This window comes from Pleurodeles waltl, chromosome 8 (assembly GCF_031143425.1).
Source record: "Pleurodeles waltl isolate 20211129_DDA chromosome 8, aPleWal1.hap1.20221129, whole genome shotgun sequence".
NCBI classification, from domain to species: domain Eukaryota; kingdom Metazoa; phylum Chordata; class Amphibia; order Caudata; family Salamandridae; genus Pleurodeles; species Pleurodeles waltl.
The window spans coordinates 154,790,824-154,809,187 of NC_090447.1; the positions used below are offsets into that span (position 1 = coordinate 154,790,824).

Sequence of the window (18,364 nt, forward strand, 5' to 3'; positions counted from 1 at the left end):
AATTTGCTAGTTGCGCTCGAGGTGGAAAATTGTGCCATGATATTGTACGGTTGTTGCAGTATAAGAAGTGCATGGCGGGGCGAAAGTTATAGTTAGCTCTCCTTACTATAACTGATGAATTTCTTTCATTTTTTTTTTTTTTTAAATTAAAAAACGCTGTTATCACTGACATTCACCTAACTATAACGTTACTTTAACCTTTTTTCAATGAATTTCTCAGTTTTTTTTTTTAACAATTCTCTTTACAACACCTAACTATAACGTTACTTTAACCTTTGTTTTTTTCAGTTCATAACTAGTTTTTTTTAATGTAAAGTAATACTTAATTACCATACGTAAATGCAACCCCCCCACTGCACACGGCATTTGGCCATGAGCTGTCGGGTATTAGGCCCTGCAGCCAGCACCCCCCATACAGCCACCCCCCCCAGCCAGCACCCCCCATAAGCCAACCCCCCAATGCACGCGGCCTTTGCCCGTGCACATTGAGGCGTTGGCCATAGACCCTGGCCCTGGGAACCCCATACCCAAGGGCTGTTTTTAATTAAAGGGGAGGTGACTGTGCATGCGGCCTCTCTCCTCAAGTAGAATCCCCCAGGAACATGACTAAAAATAAAGGGGCGGAGGCTTTGTGGCCCCCCTCCCTGAACCGTTATCGGCTCTTAGGACCCCCATCCCCAGGGTCCACTAAGTTAACTAAAGGGGAAGGAGGCCTGCTGCCCCCTCCCTGAGCCTCCTCAGTCCTGTAGACCCCATCACCCAGGGACAAACATATATCTAAACAAGCATTTTCAATGCAACGGGTCTCGCATTTGTTCGAGTTAGAGCTTTTAGCGTTGTAACGCAAAAAAAAAAAACGCAGCGCGATATCGCTATGTAAAATGCAGCGCGATTGCGCTGCGTGGAAAATAAACAGATAAAGTAGTCAGGACTCCAGGCTGAAAACATCGAGCCTCGTATGTTTTTGGTACTTTACCAGTGCTGTGTAGGTGGGCTAAACACCAGAAAAGGCATGATGTGTGCATGCCTTTCACAAATGAAAGCAAGCGGATTTTAAAAGGCAAGCCCTCAAACCAATGTAAGTGACTGATGTGGCATGTGCGTGGTTTCAAGCCCAAAGAGAGATTACAGAATGGATGGAGCACTTTGTGCTCGCCCATAAAAAGGGAAGGGGGTGGCCCCGTCCTTAAGCCTTTTTATGCCCTGTGGACCCCATCCCCCAGGGCTGTGTATTTTTGTAAGGGGAGAGGGCCATGGTCTACCACCCCTCCCTCCCCACAGCCTTGTGGGATGGTTATGCACAGACATGGGTCCCGTGCGCACTGTGTCACTAGAACCAAGTTATACCTAGCTGATGGGCCCTAACCAGGGCAAAACTGGTCTTTGATTGTTTGTGCTCCAGTTCAGGGAAGACCAGGCCTGGCAGTTCGATCTGGACTCTTTCCATTGGCACAGAGTAGATACTAATTTGCATATGGATGGGTCCAAACTGAGGCCGCATGGTGTACAAAAGAGCGATGGATTGGGATGCAGCCTGAGTAATTACCAGTGGCTGAGATTAATTCAAGCATTCCATCCATCACCTTTTGTATACAGAGATCAAGAGAGCATTGTTTAAAAGTAGGTGTATAGATAAGCTGTTTTATTTTTACAACCTATGGTTAACTGCTTAATCTTTCTGAATAAAAGACACGTTCTAACAAAATATGGGAAGCTTTTCTTGTCATGATGTCTGCCCAGGACCTGTGTCACTGACATTAGTTTGTGAATGAAGAATTATGCATAGTCATACTTTTGTCCTTGGATTGCTGCTGATAGCAACTAAAAATCGTACGCACAATTATAAAAATAATTCCATAAACTGAAGGTATTACTGTGTAGTTATCTCATGCAGGCAGCAGGGATACTGTGGTTGGAAACACCAGCTTTTCACGCACCTTTCATGCAGTGTCTTTAATGGAAAACTTTCCCCCTGCTCACAATGAAAAATTTAAATGGTACAAATGCAGATCTTCATGAAATGTCATGATCACCTCTTTCTATAATTGTTGTACCATGTATGTTGTGCTGGTAGAGATCTGTCACACAGCTAATGCTCTATGAAGCTATAAATTAAAAAAAATATTAATTACTACAGCATACAGTGTTTATCTGTGAACTAGCTGGTTAGCAACTGATCCTTCTCTACAGAAAAGGGAGTGATCCATGATTGAGTACAATCTCTCTGTGTGTCTAATGCTTACTGAGGCCCACCAGCAATCCCCCTGCAGCGGGGAGCCTCAGCTTCTTCCTGAAGTGGAGGAGCGAGAGGAACGAGCAGTTTACAGTGAGATATTCCAAGCATGACTGAAGTTTTCACTCCTTGCGCTTCTGTAGTTGGTCTTTATCAGTATCTGTTTGATAGCCCCTTATGACGTCTGCTATATCCTCTAGCCTGGTCACTCATATTTAATTTGAATTAGTCATTCAGGGGTTTCTGAGGTCCTATAAGCAGACCTCACTTTCACAAGACCACAGTAGCACAGATAACCAGATCTCGCACAAAGACACACACGCTTTAATACTAGTTGCATCGTGGCTGTCTTAGTGGCTCGTTGAAGAGGGAGGACACTGAGTGAGTACTGCCTGATAGCAAGCCGAGTCTGAAAGAAGTACAGGTATTAGGACACAACACGCGAGGCTGAAGGTTAAAATAGTCCGCAAATAAATGGACAGAGCAACTGTGCAATCAAGTTACCAATAAAGAGTTGGCATTCTTAATTTAACTGTTGTTTCAGAGCACCACTATTGCACATCACACTTTGGAAACACGTTGGTGTGTTGACATTTGTCTTCTATTCATAGAAAGATGGCGTATTATATTGTATTGTGTTGTAGCATTTATGTAGTGCTTGCTACCCCTATTGGGGGGGGCACGGAAACGCTTGCCTACATTGGCAACATGCTACACTGTGTAGGGTGTGTGGTTGGAAGGATGCTGTCTGTACTTTGATTCCATGTTGGAAGTTTTTCCATGCAGTGTGTCATGACCACCAATGTGTGGTTATGGTGTTATGGGATGATGAAGTGTGAAAGGCAGATGCACAGTTTTATGTTTTTCAGTATGCTAGTAGCTTTGAACAACTCTGCAGGCCCCTTTATGGTAATTCATATGAAATAGTCTGCTTAGCTGAATGCTGCACTGGGCAGTACAATTTGATATTTGAATAGTTGTGCTCTTGAGGTGGCATAGTTGGAGGAAGAGAGACAGAGAGATCTGTTGGGATGGGCAATTTTATTTTCATCCCTTTATCCGAGTGCCTTTGTGTGATACAAATAAGCAATCAAATTGTATATATATTTGGGACCTGCAGTGGCGGACTATATTAAATTCATCTGAATTGTCCAGCAATGTGTAGCAGATCTCTTCAGTTATGCCATGTCTGTTCATTTGATGATGTTTGTGTTTTTTGGCTGTAATGTGCTGGTGATGGACAACCCTCATGTGAATTTAAGAAGTGTAAGTTACAATGTGCTGCTGACCACTGCCAATTATTATTAGTGTTATTGTGGCCCCTAGCTGTTATTCATGCAAGTACATAAATATATAACACAACGGGGAACCATAGGTCAGCTTTTCCCAACTTACAGGCATATCAACAGCAGTAAAGCAGTTTTCATGTTTAGTTGTTTCTAATTTTTGGGTTGTAAGCTGAGGAACATGCTTGGAGGTGCAACTGTTTTCTAGGCACCGTTACTGGGATGTAGGCGGTGCAGTTGTCGAATAAATAGCCACGTTGTCAACTGTTTTCAGAAGTGTATATTCTCCTGGATGCTTCTACTGGCTGTTACTGAGTTCCCGAGCTTTGTGGCTTGTACTGAGAAAGGAGTACCTTCTACAGATTTCTTATGGCATGGTGGCATGACGATAAGTGGCACAGCCGGGTGCACTGTGTTCTGATTGGTTTGTGTTGTGTGAATTTAACTTGTAGTGTATGCTGGCTTGGTTCGCTTTAGGTAGACTCTGTATGTAATGTTCTCTGTGATGACCATCCCAGAATCACCATGTGTGTGTGTAGTTTTGCCTTTTAAATCATGTATTGATGACGTCCAGCCAGTTTATGTGATTATGTCTTTCATTTCCAAACAGAGACCTGGGACGTGTGATTCAGTGATGTCCAGCAGAGAAAATGAAGCCCTGCGGCCACGTTCTTGCAGTGCTGTCTTGTTTCCAAGGTGAGCGATCAACTTTTCTCCAGCTCATTGCAATTTGTGTTGTTTGTTAAAATTCCAATATTAAATATTGAACTAACAATTTGCAGTTGCAAACGTTTCTTTTGTCTGTCCATAGATGGTCTGCCCTCTAACTCTCATCTTTCTCGCACAGCTTTGCCACATCAGTGTCTGTGACTAGTGTACAGATTCCAAAATTGGAACACAAACTAATAAATCATAATAAAGGAAAGTATTCTTCTAATAAATTAATTCTGATCCTTATTAACTTGAGTTGATAAAGGTAACCTAGGTCCTATCGGCATCAAGGAGTGCCTCTGAGGTCTTTCTCTTCCATTACCCACATTTGAGGATGTACGCATGCCAGATTGCAAAACTTGTCTGACTTAGAGATTTTGTTTCTCATTCTTGTACCATTTAACTAACACTAAAACCAGAAATATGGATATTGTTTTTACCTTTCTTCTTCGCTGGTAGCTTTAATAAACAAGTATGCACCGGGAGAGCATGCACGGACAACTCTGATAATTGGGAATCAGGAAACTTCCTACTAATATAGCTCATAAGCCAGAACACTCTCCCAAGTTACCTAGAACCAGATTCTTGTATCTGAGACAATTGGTTGCAATCAGTGAACCAAACTCATGAACTCTGTGTTAGAGTTTGAGTTGTATCTGCTGGAAGCGTGAATGCCTTGACACTTTCTTATGCTGACTCCCCATAATCATTTCTCTGTTGTATAGCCGACCCACTTAGGTCTGACCTTCAGTTTCATCTTGTATGTTTTAAAAGTGAACAGTATTTTCCTTCTGTCCCCACCTAATATACATTCCTGGAGAATATCTGGGAAATCTGACCAAGCATTGTTTATCTCTGCCTCTGCTCTGTAGAAGCATATACCAGGATTCTGTGTCTCTCCATATCCCCCACACAGAAGAAGTAGAAGGACAAAACCTTTCCATATTTAAAGAGGACCCCCACACCCCCCCAAACAATGTTACAACCTGTCCTTTTCCAGTCCTGTCTCATACAGTCATCTAGCAATTCTCTATATTGTCAATTTCCGCATCACAGAACATGATCAGAAAACATAGGGGGATACCTTGCTTCTTCAGTACCAAAGGTCATGCACACTTTCTCCAGCGTCTGAGCTTTGATTGGGAAAGCCCAATACACTTTAGAATACAACCCTTGCATGTTTAGGAGTATGCTTTGCTACCTAGCTTATTAAAGGATGAGGACATTTGGGATCTATTTGGGAAAACCCATTTTTCTGCTATGATCACATCATTAAGGGTTACCTTTCAAACTGGAAAGTAAGATACAACACAACTCAGGAAGCTCTGCAGGGTCTCACTCAACTGGACGTTTTTTTGTCAAAAGTCAAAGGAGATTCTTTTATCAAAGCCCTAGGTGACTCCTCACCCCTGAGAAAGGAGTATATGAGGGGGTAACCTAGTTGCCAAGGTGATGAAATCTTCTATGTTAACATCAGTATTAGTGCCTCCTGCTATCATTTGGCAGCAGACACCCTTGCACCGATAATTACAGATCGGTATGATCTATCTATGAATTCATCATTCTGCCCCCGATTATGGACGAATGCAAAGATCCTTCCCATTTTAAAGATACCCACAGCAGACCCTTTCCAATTGTAGAATTATAGGCCCATTTTGAGGCTGCCTTTAGCTGCAGAAATATTGAAAAAGACATTAACAGACAACTGAAGGCCGCTTGGAGATTAGTGAAGTGCTTGATAAAACACATGTGAGCTTTAGATCACTTCATGGCACAGTGCTCTCTGTTTTTGACATTAGAATGCTGTTGGATGGAGGCAGCAGTGCAAGGCTGATCCTGTTGGATCTTAGCGCTGTGTATGATACAGTCTCTCACCGTGTCCTGATTCGCAGATTGCAAATGTTGAGCACGCAAGGTAAAGCCTCAGACTGGCCTTCTTCCTTTTTATCCGGTCGTACACAATTGGTTAGGATATGGCATTTCTCCTTTTTTTTAAAATACCTTTATTTTGTGTGGTGCCCCAGGGCTCTATGCAGAGCCCTTAATAAAAAATGTGGGTTATCTTCTATGTTATATGCCGGAGACACCCAAATTGTAGTTTCTGTGGTTGATGAGTCTAAAGTGACCACTCATTTGCATGATCTCAGTGATGCAGTAGATGATCTCTAATACACTCAGACGAAATGGGGACAAGACAGAGCTGCTGGGTTTTGGCCCTCCAGACATTTTCCCTACGCTAGTATCAGGAGCAAAAATAGTTATGTTTGAAAAAGACCTTAATATAGATAAGCAAATAAATAGGATCTCGGCTTCCTAGTTTTTTTTACTTAAGGATGTTGTTTAAATTGCTCCCAATGTTACCCAAACAAATTTACGGAAAGGGAGGCCTGCCTACTGTTCTATCTTTCTTGGGCTACAGCAAGGCTCTATATTTTGGGGCTACGAATAAAAGCTATAACATTACTGGATAATCAACCAACCCTGTTATCCCAGTATTTAATACTCTGCACTGTTTGCCTGTTAGCAAGAAAATATTGTTCAAAACCACCTGTATGTCCCCAGAGTTTATTACAGTAAGGCCCCGTTATTCGATTGGAGACGTTTCAGATCCACCTACTGCGCGGGCTTGTACGGTCTACAAACGCTCTCCTGTTCACAGTTTGACAAGTCATTTCTGCTTCAAAGAATTAAAGGGCTTTTTTCTTTGTTCGTTCCAAAACTGTGAAATGTCCTGCCCCCTTCATTTGAGGGGTGAAACTGATCGTATATGGTTTTGGAACGGTCTGAAGACATGGTTGTTTCAGTAGCAGCTGTTACATTTCAGTCATCAAGCACCAGGACATCCTTGTTAGGGTAGCAGTTGCACTTTATAAATTTAGCTCATCATCATCTCTTCATCATCATAGTAGGAGGTCAGTTTTACCTACACAGAATTATACCCTGTTACATGCACACAATGGTCCTCATTATGAGTGGCGCATTAAATTCCTGTATGTGCGGTAACTGGTGTTACTGCATCTACTGACATTACTGAAAATGCTGCTAACACCGTAGCAGCACAATTTTCCACAGGTACATTTCAGCAGTTCAAACCTGCTGAGGTTTACCAGCAGAAAAAGATCAGTGATTACTGGTGCATATGGTTGTTGGAACTATAGCACCAAACCCTGCCTGTTACTCCAAACAAAAAGCTATAACCGGTCTGTTTATCCCACCTGATAAAGTCTCACCAATGCAAAGTTGGATTTTATAATAAAATAGGACACCGAAGACCTGGCCGCTTGGAATGAAGGCCAGTGTTCACCTATAATGCCAGCATGGACCAGTAAACCCAAATGGGTGCTAAGAATAGGAGGTTTATTCATGTGAACCAGAGATGCAGAATTTTAGCTGCATGTTGACCACTGGAAATGTAATAGTTCTAACCATCAGTCCATATACTGTTTGGTTTTTCTGAAAGCTTACAGTTAAACGATTACATTCAGGTTGTACCCTATGATTCTAGAATTGATCTCTTTACTGGAGCCCTACATGATTGTCCCCTATTCGGTGTTTGAAATGGAAAAATGGAAGTGCAGGTACTCTGTACCAGAGTACTTGCTTGTCTCTGAGAAGTGTTGGTACTCTACAATTAAAAGTATTACGTTTTTCTAGAGAAGTACAGGTACTCTCCGCTCCAAATAAAAAAGTGCCGGTACTCAGTACTCAACAGTACCGGCCCATTTAAATCACTGACCCAATTTATTATTGACCTGTACCGTTTCCTAAGTTGGAAGCCATATACAGTCTTATTCACGTTTAGTGTTCCTTGTATATTGTGTTCTTTTTAATTTACATTTAGTCTGTAAGCTCTTTTTCAGACTTCTAATGGCCAGATGTACAGAGCTATTTTGTGACCACCAGTGCTGCATTCCACAAAATCACAGGGTTTGCCACTGCAAAATGGCTTTTAGGTATGTATTAAACCCATGTTGCGAGCCAAAAGCCTTTATGACTAGCCCTCACAAAATGGGTTTAGCAGCTCATACTGATTCGCAATTAGAAAGAGGCGTGAAAAGCGTGTCAACTTCCCTCCCCCAACCCAAAATGTGATTTGGAATGGCATCTTATAATCGTTTGCAAAAGCTATTGTGGTTGCAATCAATTGATCAGTTCCCAACACATCAAAGGTAGTGGTAACTAATTCCCCTTTGTGAATGGTTTTGGGTTACCTTGATGGGAGGAGGCAGTATTATAGGGGACCAGTGCTTGCACTACTAAAAACTGAAGTTTTCTCAAATGAGAAGCTTGTTTCATTTTTTTAAGGTACTAATGCCTTTGCAGAACATGGCCTGCTTTAAAAAATGTTTTCTTTTTGGTAGATACATAGATAGTAGTCTAACTGTCCTGTGTAGGACTATGTCCCGGTGTTTGTAGCCAATTACGTGGTTGCAAATTAAGACCAGCCTGATGAATATTCATTAGACAGTGTTGTTTCGAGACCTCCTGCACCTAAAGATTTTGCGATGCAACCTATTGATTGGTACATAGGTTCACATTGAAAAAATGTTGCAATAACAATTATCACCCAATGATGTTTGTTCTTATTTTATCAACGCTGAACCCTGCTTCGAAGTGAGGGGCTGAACGTCCCTAGCTGTGGTCATGCAGCTGAGCTGTGCCCCCGGTCTTAATGAATACTGTTTTCTTACACATTGTTTCAATATGTGTACTCATTTGGGTTGGAATATCAGTGACAATTACAGATTTAGCTTTGACAGGGCATTTTCTTCCAGATTACACAATTTTTAGGGCAACACTTTAAATTGGCCTTTTTATTGGTTAACCTTCTTGATTTATCAGAGCTGGTGTTGACTTTTGATAGTTTCTCCACAACCTGAAAGATCTCAAAATTCTCAACTGTGTGTTAACATAATGGCATAATACTAGTAGTCTGTGAGCTTCAGGAGGGCAAGGCTTATGGCATGTATTTACTGATTATCATTAAGTGGTCCATGTTCCATTGGACTCAATGGTGGTCGATAAAACTCAGAAACCTTTTTTGGCAAGGGGCAGGGGAGGAGCCCACGCCTGATAAGGAGCAGAAGTGCGTGGTTGCATCTGGTGAAAGAGAAGCATCTGGAGCTGTTGTAACATGGCAAGCAGCTAATTCCCAGGCTTTGCCAGTCCTTATAGGGGGCATCAGTGAGGGAAGATAGAAGACAGTCTGCAACACATTCATGAACCCCACAAGAAAAAATAATTCAGGAAGGGTAGATCATTTCAAATGAGGGCCTTAGGCCTGGCTTAAATAGCACAAATATGTCCTGTGGACAAATTAGCAATGCCCTGCTGCTCTCACTGCACATCTGGCTGCAGATTTCATGTTTAAGGTCTGAGGTACACCAGTCACCCTTGAACATGCCCATGCCCTCTGACCTTGAGCATGTTTTGGTCTTAGAATAGATTAAATGTTTTAGAAGATTATAAAATATACTGAGACATTAACATTGAAGTCAACTATGTCTTGCAACAGTACTGTCTATTTTCATTTTGAAACATCACCATTACATGAACAGGCTTGTACCCGAATATAATCTTTGCATTCACACACCCCATACCAGTGTCAAGAGCAAGCACGGTAGTTTCACTAACACAGCATCACAGTTGTGAACATTTTCATGGCCATACAAGATCACAAGACAGAGGGTCTCAGGAAAGATGGACCTCTCAACTTAATTTGCTTTGATGGTGATAAAGGTGATGAAGCTGTTGGGGGTGATGGAATATTGCACCTTACTGGTTCCCAGTGTCAGGTTACAGATCCATTCTCCATGGTCCCAGGCGACATGGTTCTGGGAGGATCTAGTGTTCATAACTCCCAAAGTCAAGAACAAAGTAAAGTGTTGAAGCAAACAGTGTATCACTGGGCAGCTGTTTTGTGGACCCGAAGCCACTAGAGATCCTCACCACAGACCACATGATAGGGTGACTCTTCAGGGACAGTGGTCACCACATGTAATACCTTCAAAATTGTTGGGGTTGACAGCGCTGAGCTGGCACTCCAAGCTTTTCAAAGAAATTTACTGGACATGATTAAACAGCCAACATAACCGTGCACTATGTACAAAACCCCATTGACCTACACCCATAGAATCACACTCTTCTCTGCTGCCCTAGAAGGCTTAGCAGTTACGTTTATTCACGTTTTCGTTTAATAACTTACCATGATCCATGAGACCAAATAAATATTCTAAGTTCATTAAAACAGATTAAAAGTGATCATAAAATTAAGATGAAAGGCCTATAACAACTGAACAGAGCAGCAGTTAAAAGTGATTTATTAAAAGTTCTGAATAGGGCTGCAGTCCAACAGTATTAGTAAAGGCACATTCCCTTGTCGCACAGGATATGGAACAATCATTTAATACATTTCATAGCACTAGAAGATTCCTGGCTGAAGCAAGGATGGTTAACAGGTATGCTGCGTCAACCCTACGAGATGAATGCAAATTAAAGAGAGCCTTTAAACAGCATTTCCGTAAAGCAGTCAGCCCAAGGCAAAGACATCGAAAGTGCTTCAAAGACTCAGGCTGCACACCAGAGAGGAGAAATGCGGCCTTTAGAATTATTATCATGCTCTAAATGCCCATTTGTTTCCAGAGTAGCAGAAGCAGTAGCATAAGTACTGGTAATGTTTTTCTGGGGGTGTGGCTGTCGTTTGGCATTCTTGTGGCACCAGGGAATTGTAAGTAGGAACAAGGACCTGATCCAGTTTAGTTATAAAACAAGCTCTAAGGTCTTGCGGGAAGCTACAGGCCTTAATAGTTTAGTTTACTTTACTTCTGAGCTCAAACAAAGGCATATTGTGACATGAGCATGTCCAGCAGAGTTTGTGAGGTTGGAGTAACGTAATTAAGAATAGATCGAGCAGGCTCTGCATATTTGGCACTGTGCTTAGTGTACTCACTTCATGCCCCTGCTGGCGAAACAGCTACCAGTAGTAGACCGTGCATTAAGCAAAATTGAGCAGGAGACCTTCCTACAGGAATTTAGAACAGCATACTTTATTGCTTCTTTTGCAGATGCCTAACTTTTGAAATATGCTTGTTCGTAACAAAAGTGGTTATATTATGCCCCAGTGTATCCACACCCCCACTCTCAACCCCTTTACTGGTGGGCCTTCCTCCACCCCAGCCAACCCCAACCAATGATTACATTTTTTGGCTATATGGGGTAGTTTGCCCTGAGGGCGGCTCCATAACAGTTTTCTACTTAGGGGATGCATACCAAATTTGTGTCCTTTTTATCCAACATCCTGGGGATTCTAAAGGTACTAGAGTTTGAGTATCCCACTGGAGGGGAACGACTAAATAGGCAAAATATAGCTACAATTGTTTTTTTTTGGGAAAAATAGGAAAATGTTCTCTGAGTGAAAGTCTGTTTTTCTTCAACATCAAGAAACAGTTTGGTGTGCTAAAGTCGCCATCTTCCCAGCTTTCAGAAACATTCAGAGCTGAATTAAAAAAAAAAAAATGTGCCACAGTTTGGCATTTTTCAGAGAGGTAGCCCATTTTTCCTTTTTTTTGTGCTCTCAACCTACTTCCGGTTGGTGTGGTGGAAACCAGTGTGAAACCCATGGGTGATCCAGGAAAGCTATAGATTTCCGAAATATAGACAACATTCTGAATTCATCAAGGGGTCATATGTGTAAACCCCTGGGGGTTTTCCCTAAATAAACTAACAGTTGACATAAATATTGAAAATGAGTATGAAAAAATGCCCATTTGTGACAATGTTCTCATCTGTAACTTTTGCCACCATGGCAGATTTACAAACCCAGTATACCATTATGTCCACTAGGCCCTTCTGGTTGTGGGAGATATAGGGTTTGTAGGTTCTCAAAGAACCCAAGGTACCCAGAGCCAGCAACTGAACTGCTCCGTACAGTGGTTTTTCATTGTGTACTGAGTACACACCAATTCATGTGGTAAAATAAGTAGAGGGAAAACATTGCATCAAGGAATCCTGTGTGTTTCTGAAATGAGCACAAGATATGGAGTTCAGGACCAGTTGTTATTTTTACACATCTGAAATTGTGGGTATTCGTATTAGCATATGATTTACAGGCTATTTTTTCCAAATGTCTTCTTTCTTACACACTAGCTTACATTTGGAAGGCACGAATGCAGAGAAATCCAATTAGTAATAACAAATGTTCTTCTAGTCTATGTCTCCCAATACAAATGGTACCTCAGTTGTGTGGGTAGGCCTAGTGCCTGTAGGAAAGTACCCTCTTTTTGGCATGTTACCCCCAATTTCTGCCTCATGTCAGTGTGTTTGACTGTGTCACTGAAGTCCTGCTAACCAGGACCCCAGTGCTTATGCTCTCTCTCCTCTCAAGGATGTCACTACATACTGGTAACCCAGTATTTCACCCCAAATTGGCATACTGGTGCCCCTTATAAGTTCCTAGTATATGATACCTAGGTACCCAGGGCATTGGGGTTCCAGGGGATCCCCATGGGCTGCAGCATTACTTTTGCCACCCATAGGGAGCCCATGCAAAGGCTTCTACAGGACTGCCATTGCAGCCTGTGTGAAATGGTGCATGCACCATTTCAAAGCCATTTACACTGCACTAGGTCACTTACAAGTCATCTATATGTCGGGTCTTCCAACCCTGAAGGCTGGATGCAAAGTATATGTGTGTGAGTGCACCCCTGCACTAGCAGATGTGCCCCCATGTCGTCCAGGACCATTTTCCTGGGCTTCGTGAGTGCAAAGACGCCATTTTACGTGTGCACTGGACATAGGTCAATACCTATGTCCAGATTCACAATGGTAACTCCGAATATGGCCATGTAAGGTGTCTAACAACTGGGAATTGTACCCCAATACTGATTCTAGTATTGGTTGTACAATCCCATGCACTCTGGGGGCTCCACAGTGACCCCCAAGTACTGCCATACCAGCCTTCTGAGGTTTTCCAGGAAGCCCCAGCTGCTGTCACCTCACAGGTTTCTGCCCTCCTGTTGCTTGAGCAGCTGAAGCCCAGGAAGGCAGAACAAAGCATTCCCTTTGAGAGAGGGGTGTTACACCCTCTCCCTCTGGAAATAGGTGTTACAGGCATAGGAGGGGTAGCCTCCCAGAGCCTCTGGAAATGCTTTGAAGGGCACAGATGGTGCCCTCCTTGCATACTCCAGTCTACACAGGTTCAAGGACCCCCAGTCCCTGCTCTGCCGTGAAATTGGACAAAGGAAATGGGTGGTGCCCAGAGCTCCTCCAGAGTGTCCCTGGGTTTTGTCACCTTGGATTCCAAGGTGGTGGGGCACTCCAAGAGCATCTGAGTGGCCAGTGCCAGGAGGTGACGTCAGAACCCTCCTCTGATAGGTGCTTACCTGTGATGCTGACCAGTCCCCCTTTCAGGGCTATTTAGGGTCTCTCCTTAGGGTGTTTACTCAGATTCGGATTGCAAGACTCCTCAGCATCCTTTACTTCATCGTCTACCGACGGAACTGCATCTGGACCCTTCAGGAACTCTGCAAACTGCAACAAAGAAGCAAAGGTGACTTCTGCAACATTGTATCTTCAGCTCCTGCCAGCTACTGCAACTGTTTCCAGGTCGTGCATTCTCCGAGGACTGCCTGTCTTCAGTCCGCACCAGAAGAACTGAAGGAATCTCCCTTGAAGTGAAGGAGTCACTTCCCTGCTTCAGCAGCCACCCCTCTGCGGTGACGACCGGTGGCGTGGGTCCCGTCTCCTGACGAAGTGCATGGATCCAGCAAGACGGGAGGTGGACTGAAGTTGTCCCAATGGTCCTAAGGTCCAGCTGTCCAACTTTGGTGGAGGTAAGAGCTTGCCTCCCCACGCAAGACAGTAAATCCCATGCACCGTGTGATTTGCAGTTGTCAAGGCTTGGGTGCGACTTTCCACGAAGTTCTTCTTGCATCGTGCAGCTCCGGGGCCTAGCACTCCTTCCTGTGACGCACAGCTTCCTGAGTGGTTCTCCGGCGGCGTGGTATCCCTTTGCGTCGTGCTGCTGGGCCTCCATTTCCACCTTGTTTGTCCCGTGCTGTGGGACTCCTGTGCATGCTGCCTGGTCTTCTGAGGGCTCTCTGAGTTGCTGAGAGCTCCCTGTGTCTCCCCCTCCTGGGTAGAGGCCACCAGGTCCCTCCTGGTCCCGAGCAGCATCATTTTCCGCTAACCGCGAGCTTTGCGTGTGCCAAGGCTTGTTGGTGGAATCCAGTGATGCAAACCAGACTGCAGTCATCCATCCGGCATGGGACATCTTCTCCACCAACCAGGAACCCGCATCTGTCTTCTTGGGTGCATAACTGACTTTGTCTTCTCACTGGTGGTTCTTCTTTTGCACCTTCATCCGGGTTAGCAGGGGCTTTTGTTCTTCCTGGACTCTTCAGTGCTTCTTGGACTTGGTCCCCTTCTTCCACAGGTCTTCAGGTCCAGGAATCCATTGTTGGGGTTTTGCAGTCTCTTCTGGTTCTTGTATAATCTTCTATCACAACTTCTTGTGTGTTCTAGGAAAACTTACTGTGATTTACTCCTGTTTTCCTGGTCTCTGGGGTGGGTTCTGTTACTTATTTTTGGTGTTTTCTTACACTCCCAGCGCCCCTCTACACACTACACTTGCCTATGTGGGAAACCAACTTTTGCATTCCTCTATTTTAGTATGTGGTTTGTGTTCCCCCTAGGCCCATTGCAACCTATTGTGATTTTCACTATTTTGCACTTTCTAACAGTTTTTACAGCTATTTCTGCATTCTAGTGTATATACTGTGTATATTACTTACCTCCTAAGGGAGTATAGTCTCTAAGGTATTTTTGGCATTGTGTCACTAAAAATAAAGTACCTTTATTTTTGTAACACGTTTGAGTATTTTCTTTCGTATGTGTGAGTACTGTGTGACTACAGTGGTATTGCAAGAGCTTTGCATGTCTCCTAGATAAGCCTTGGCAGCTCAGCTACAGCTACCCCTAGAGAGCCTGGCTTCTAGACACTGACTACATTTCACTAATAAGGGATAACTGGTCCTGGAATTAGGTGTAAGTACCTTTGGTACCCACTACAAACCAGGCCAGCCTCCTACAGGGCCCGCCACAGGAAACAGGCCAAAACACACCATGGATACATCACATTTTTCCTCAGAAACCTTTTTTTTTTTTTTTTTTGCAAAGTGGGTAGCTGCGGATTTTGAGCCCTAGGTCAGTCAGATCCTAGGGAAACCTAGCAAACTTGCACATTTTTGAAAAAGCAGACACCTGAGGGAATCCACGATGAGGTGACTTGCATGGCTGTCACCAGGTATGTTTACCCAGAATCCCTTGCAATCCTCAAACTTCAACTAAAAACATATTTTCTTCACATTCCCGTGAAAGAAGGTTCTGGAATCTGCGAGGAGCCACACATTTCCTACCACCCTGATTTTCACTATAAAATAGAGTCTCCCTTGGATAGAACGATGGTTTCACTGACTGGAATTATGTTTTGAACAAATTATTTGCTCTTTTTCTAAATGTGTTTGTACTATTCGTCTGTGAAAGTTTTTTTCGAATTTCAAGGGTATTTCTATAACTACTTATATTTTTGTCCTTCACTGAAACGCTCCTTTTATGCATGGAAGCATGAGCTTCTCTGTAACATGTGTCAGTATGTAATTTATCTTGATAGGGTGTTTCTGCAAATCAAGCACATTGTGTATATTATACTCTCTTTGAAAGACGATGTGAGGGGTAGTCCGGCTGTTTCAAGAACACCTGTCCAATCGATCCGTTTCTCCCCCCAATTCACGTTCTGGATTTTTAATCCTGAATTTTGCGTCCCAACAATATTTGTACTTGTTCTCATGCATACTGCATTTACACACTGTAACCTTCTGTAGCATATTGTGAATAAAAGAATGTACACCTGGGTGCTTCAAAGATCCAGAGAGGGTCTAGTTGCTAAGTTCAGTCCTTAAACTGATTTTGTAGAAAAATCAAAACAGGTGAGTATTGATGCAAGTAAATTTTTCCAGCTTTCTCGCATCACTTGCATTGTATGCCTCTGTTTTCAACTACCTTCTGTGTCTAATTTCTTTGTTCATAGTCTTTGGAATTCTGTTAAGGTAATCATCCAAACGTGTGTATGTTTCAGGGCTCAGTATAATGGCGATGATACTAAAGCAGTCATGGAAACAATCACAGAGGAAGTAGACGAACAAGAAGATAGAGAAAATATTGTTAAATGTACTGCTCAGTCAGAAAAAGCAGAGCGGGAGAAAGATGACCGCAGCAGCAGCAACAAACAAGGTTTGTTAACAATATCGCAAATAATTTTTGAAGGACAATATTGGGGTTGGAGAATAGCCAACAATCAATAAATGGGCAATCAATATACTCTGTAAAAGTAACCTGAAACCTCTTTACCAAGGGCAAAACACTTTTTGCACAAGCATTGTGTTAAGCAAAGCAGCACACTCCTATTATCTATGTAATGTATATCTGTGCAGGTGATAAATCCCTTTTAGGTCTCACCTACCAGACAGCACAATCTGCTGGGTAGAGAAAGACCTATTGTGGGCTTATCAAAAGGTTACAGGGGCGTACAGCTGCCCGCTGCTTACCATTTGTTGGCACTCTTGTTTGCTTGCTTCTTATTTGATCGATTTCCTTGTCCTGTCTTCGTTTGTCCTTCCTCTGAAGAATTCCCTCTTTACCATTCCTTTGACTAGCTGACTTGTATCCTTCCACTGTTCACTTAAAGGGAACTATTTTCCTCTTCTGCCATGAGAATGCATGTGTTGTCCTGCTCTCTCTTGTATGCTCTCCCACAAATGCCTCTCTCCTGTACTCCTTATTACGCTGTCTCATATGTGCTGCTCACTTTCTCTTGTGTATTTCTTCCCCTGTGGTCTGTGTTGCTCTTTTCCTTGTGTGCTTTTTCAAGATCCCACATAATTCTCAACCTAGTTTGCTTCTCCTCCATCCCCTGTTAATCTTTCTCTCTGTTATGCTTCTCCCCACGCCCCTGTGCTCCATGTTCTTCTCTCCATCATGTGCTTCTCACCGTGTGGTTCCCTCCTTTGTCTTCTGCTTTTCCCCCTCCTGCCTCGCCCGCTTCTCTGTTGTGTGCCCCACTCCTGCAGTCCTTTTTTGTTTATTTCGGACATTTGTTGAAAGCAATTCTTTATTTTTTTTATAGATCCAAGTGGTGTCCACCATGTTTCATGTACTTATAAAGACATGTACTTGTATTTTCTTCCCTCCTTCATTCATTCCGTAGGTTAATTATTCCAAAATCCTATCTTCGTACCCTTTCCTTGAACTTGCTCTTTCAGGTAACTATTCATTTTCTCGCTTTCCTGGTTAATTTCCCAGTAATTAAATCCCTCTTTCCAGCAGTCCTGCCCGACCCCGTGTCAAGGATGTGTTTGGATGGAGATTTGTTGCCCCTCATTAAGATTTGATTGTAGTAGATACAATGTCAATGGTGGGATCTGATACACCTTTCCACTGGCCTGTTCTTCAGACCAATAGCAATGATGTACTGAATGGGAGTTTTATATTTAGGAGATGAGATGTCTATTGTGAGGTGCTTGTAGCTAGGTTATTGCAAGAAAGTGTTACACTGTTCTGTCTCAAGATGGCAATAAAGAACAGAGCTAATACATGTTTTATTGTTGTCTTATCTGGGCCTAATCTTGCTATAACTGTTCTGAAGGAAGAAGCCCAATCATGTGGGTGGATGTTTACTTGAAACCAGTGTAGGGATTGTCCACCTCCACGAGGCACTTTTCCTCTGAGCTCTGCACATTGTGCGTTGTTCTGGTGCATTTTCCATTATGGGTGAAAGAAGCAGCACAGCTCACTATGTTTCCATTAACTATCTGGTTTTGTTTTTGCACTATATGTTGCAAGCTTCATTTTGACATAGAGGCAAGGGAGTGAAAGCTGAACTTGTTGATACTGGGGCTGTATCATGAATGAATCATATTTCAGTATGCAGGCACAGCACTGGTCCAAGCACATGCTGCTGCTGAAATTGTGCTCTTTGCAGCACATCCTATGAAGCAGCAGTGTTTGCCTCTACATGTTACTGAGCTGTACTGTCTACAGCTCATACAGTAACCCATAGATTGTCTGAGTTAATGTATGC

General features: G+C 43.0%; 1 protein-coding gene across 2 annotated transcripts in view; it reads left to right on the top strand.

The window, feature by feature from the left end:
* The window catches only part of CCDC81 (coiled-coil domain containing 81), a 292,165-nt gene that overhangs the window by 112,134 nt on the left and 161,667 nt on the right, over positions 1 to 18,364 (top strand). For both annotated transcript variants that reach the window (XM_069203991.1, XM_069203990.1), the window contains exons 5-6: positions 4,130 to 4,215; positions 16,364 to 16,518. In XM_069203991.1, coding sequence (XP_069060092.1) covers positions 4,130 to 4,215; positions 16,364 to 16,518 — 241 coding nt within the window. The remainder of the gene's footprint in view (positions 1 to 4,129; positions 4,216 to 16,363; positions 16,519 to 18,364) is intronic.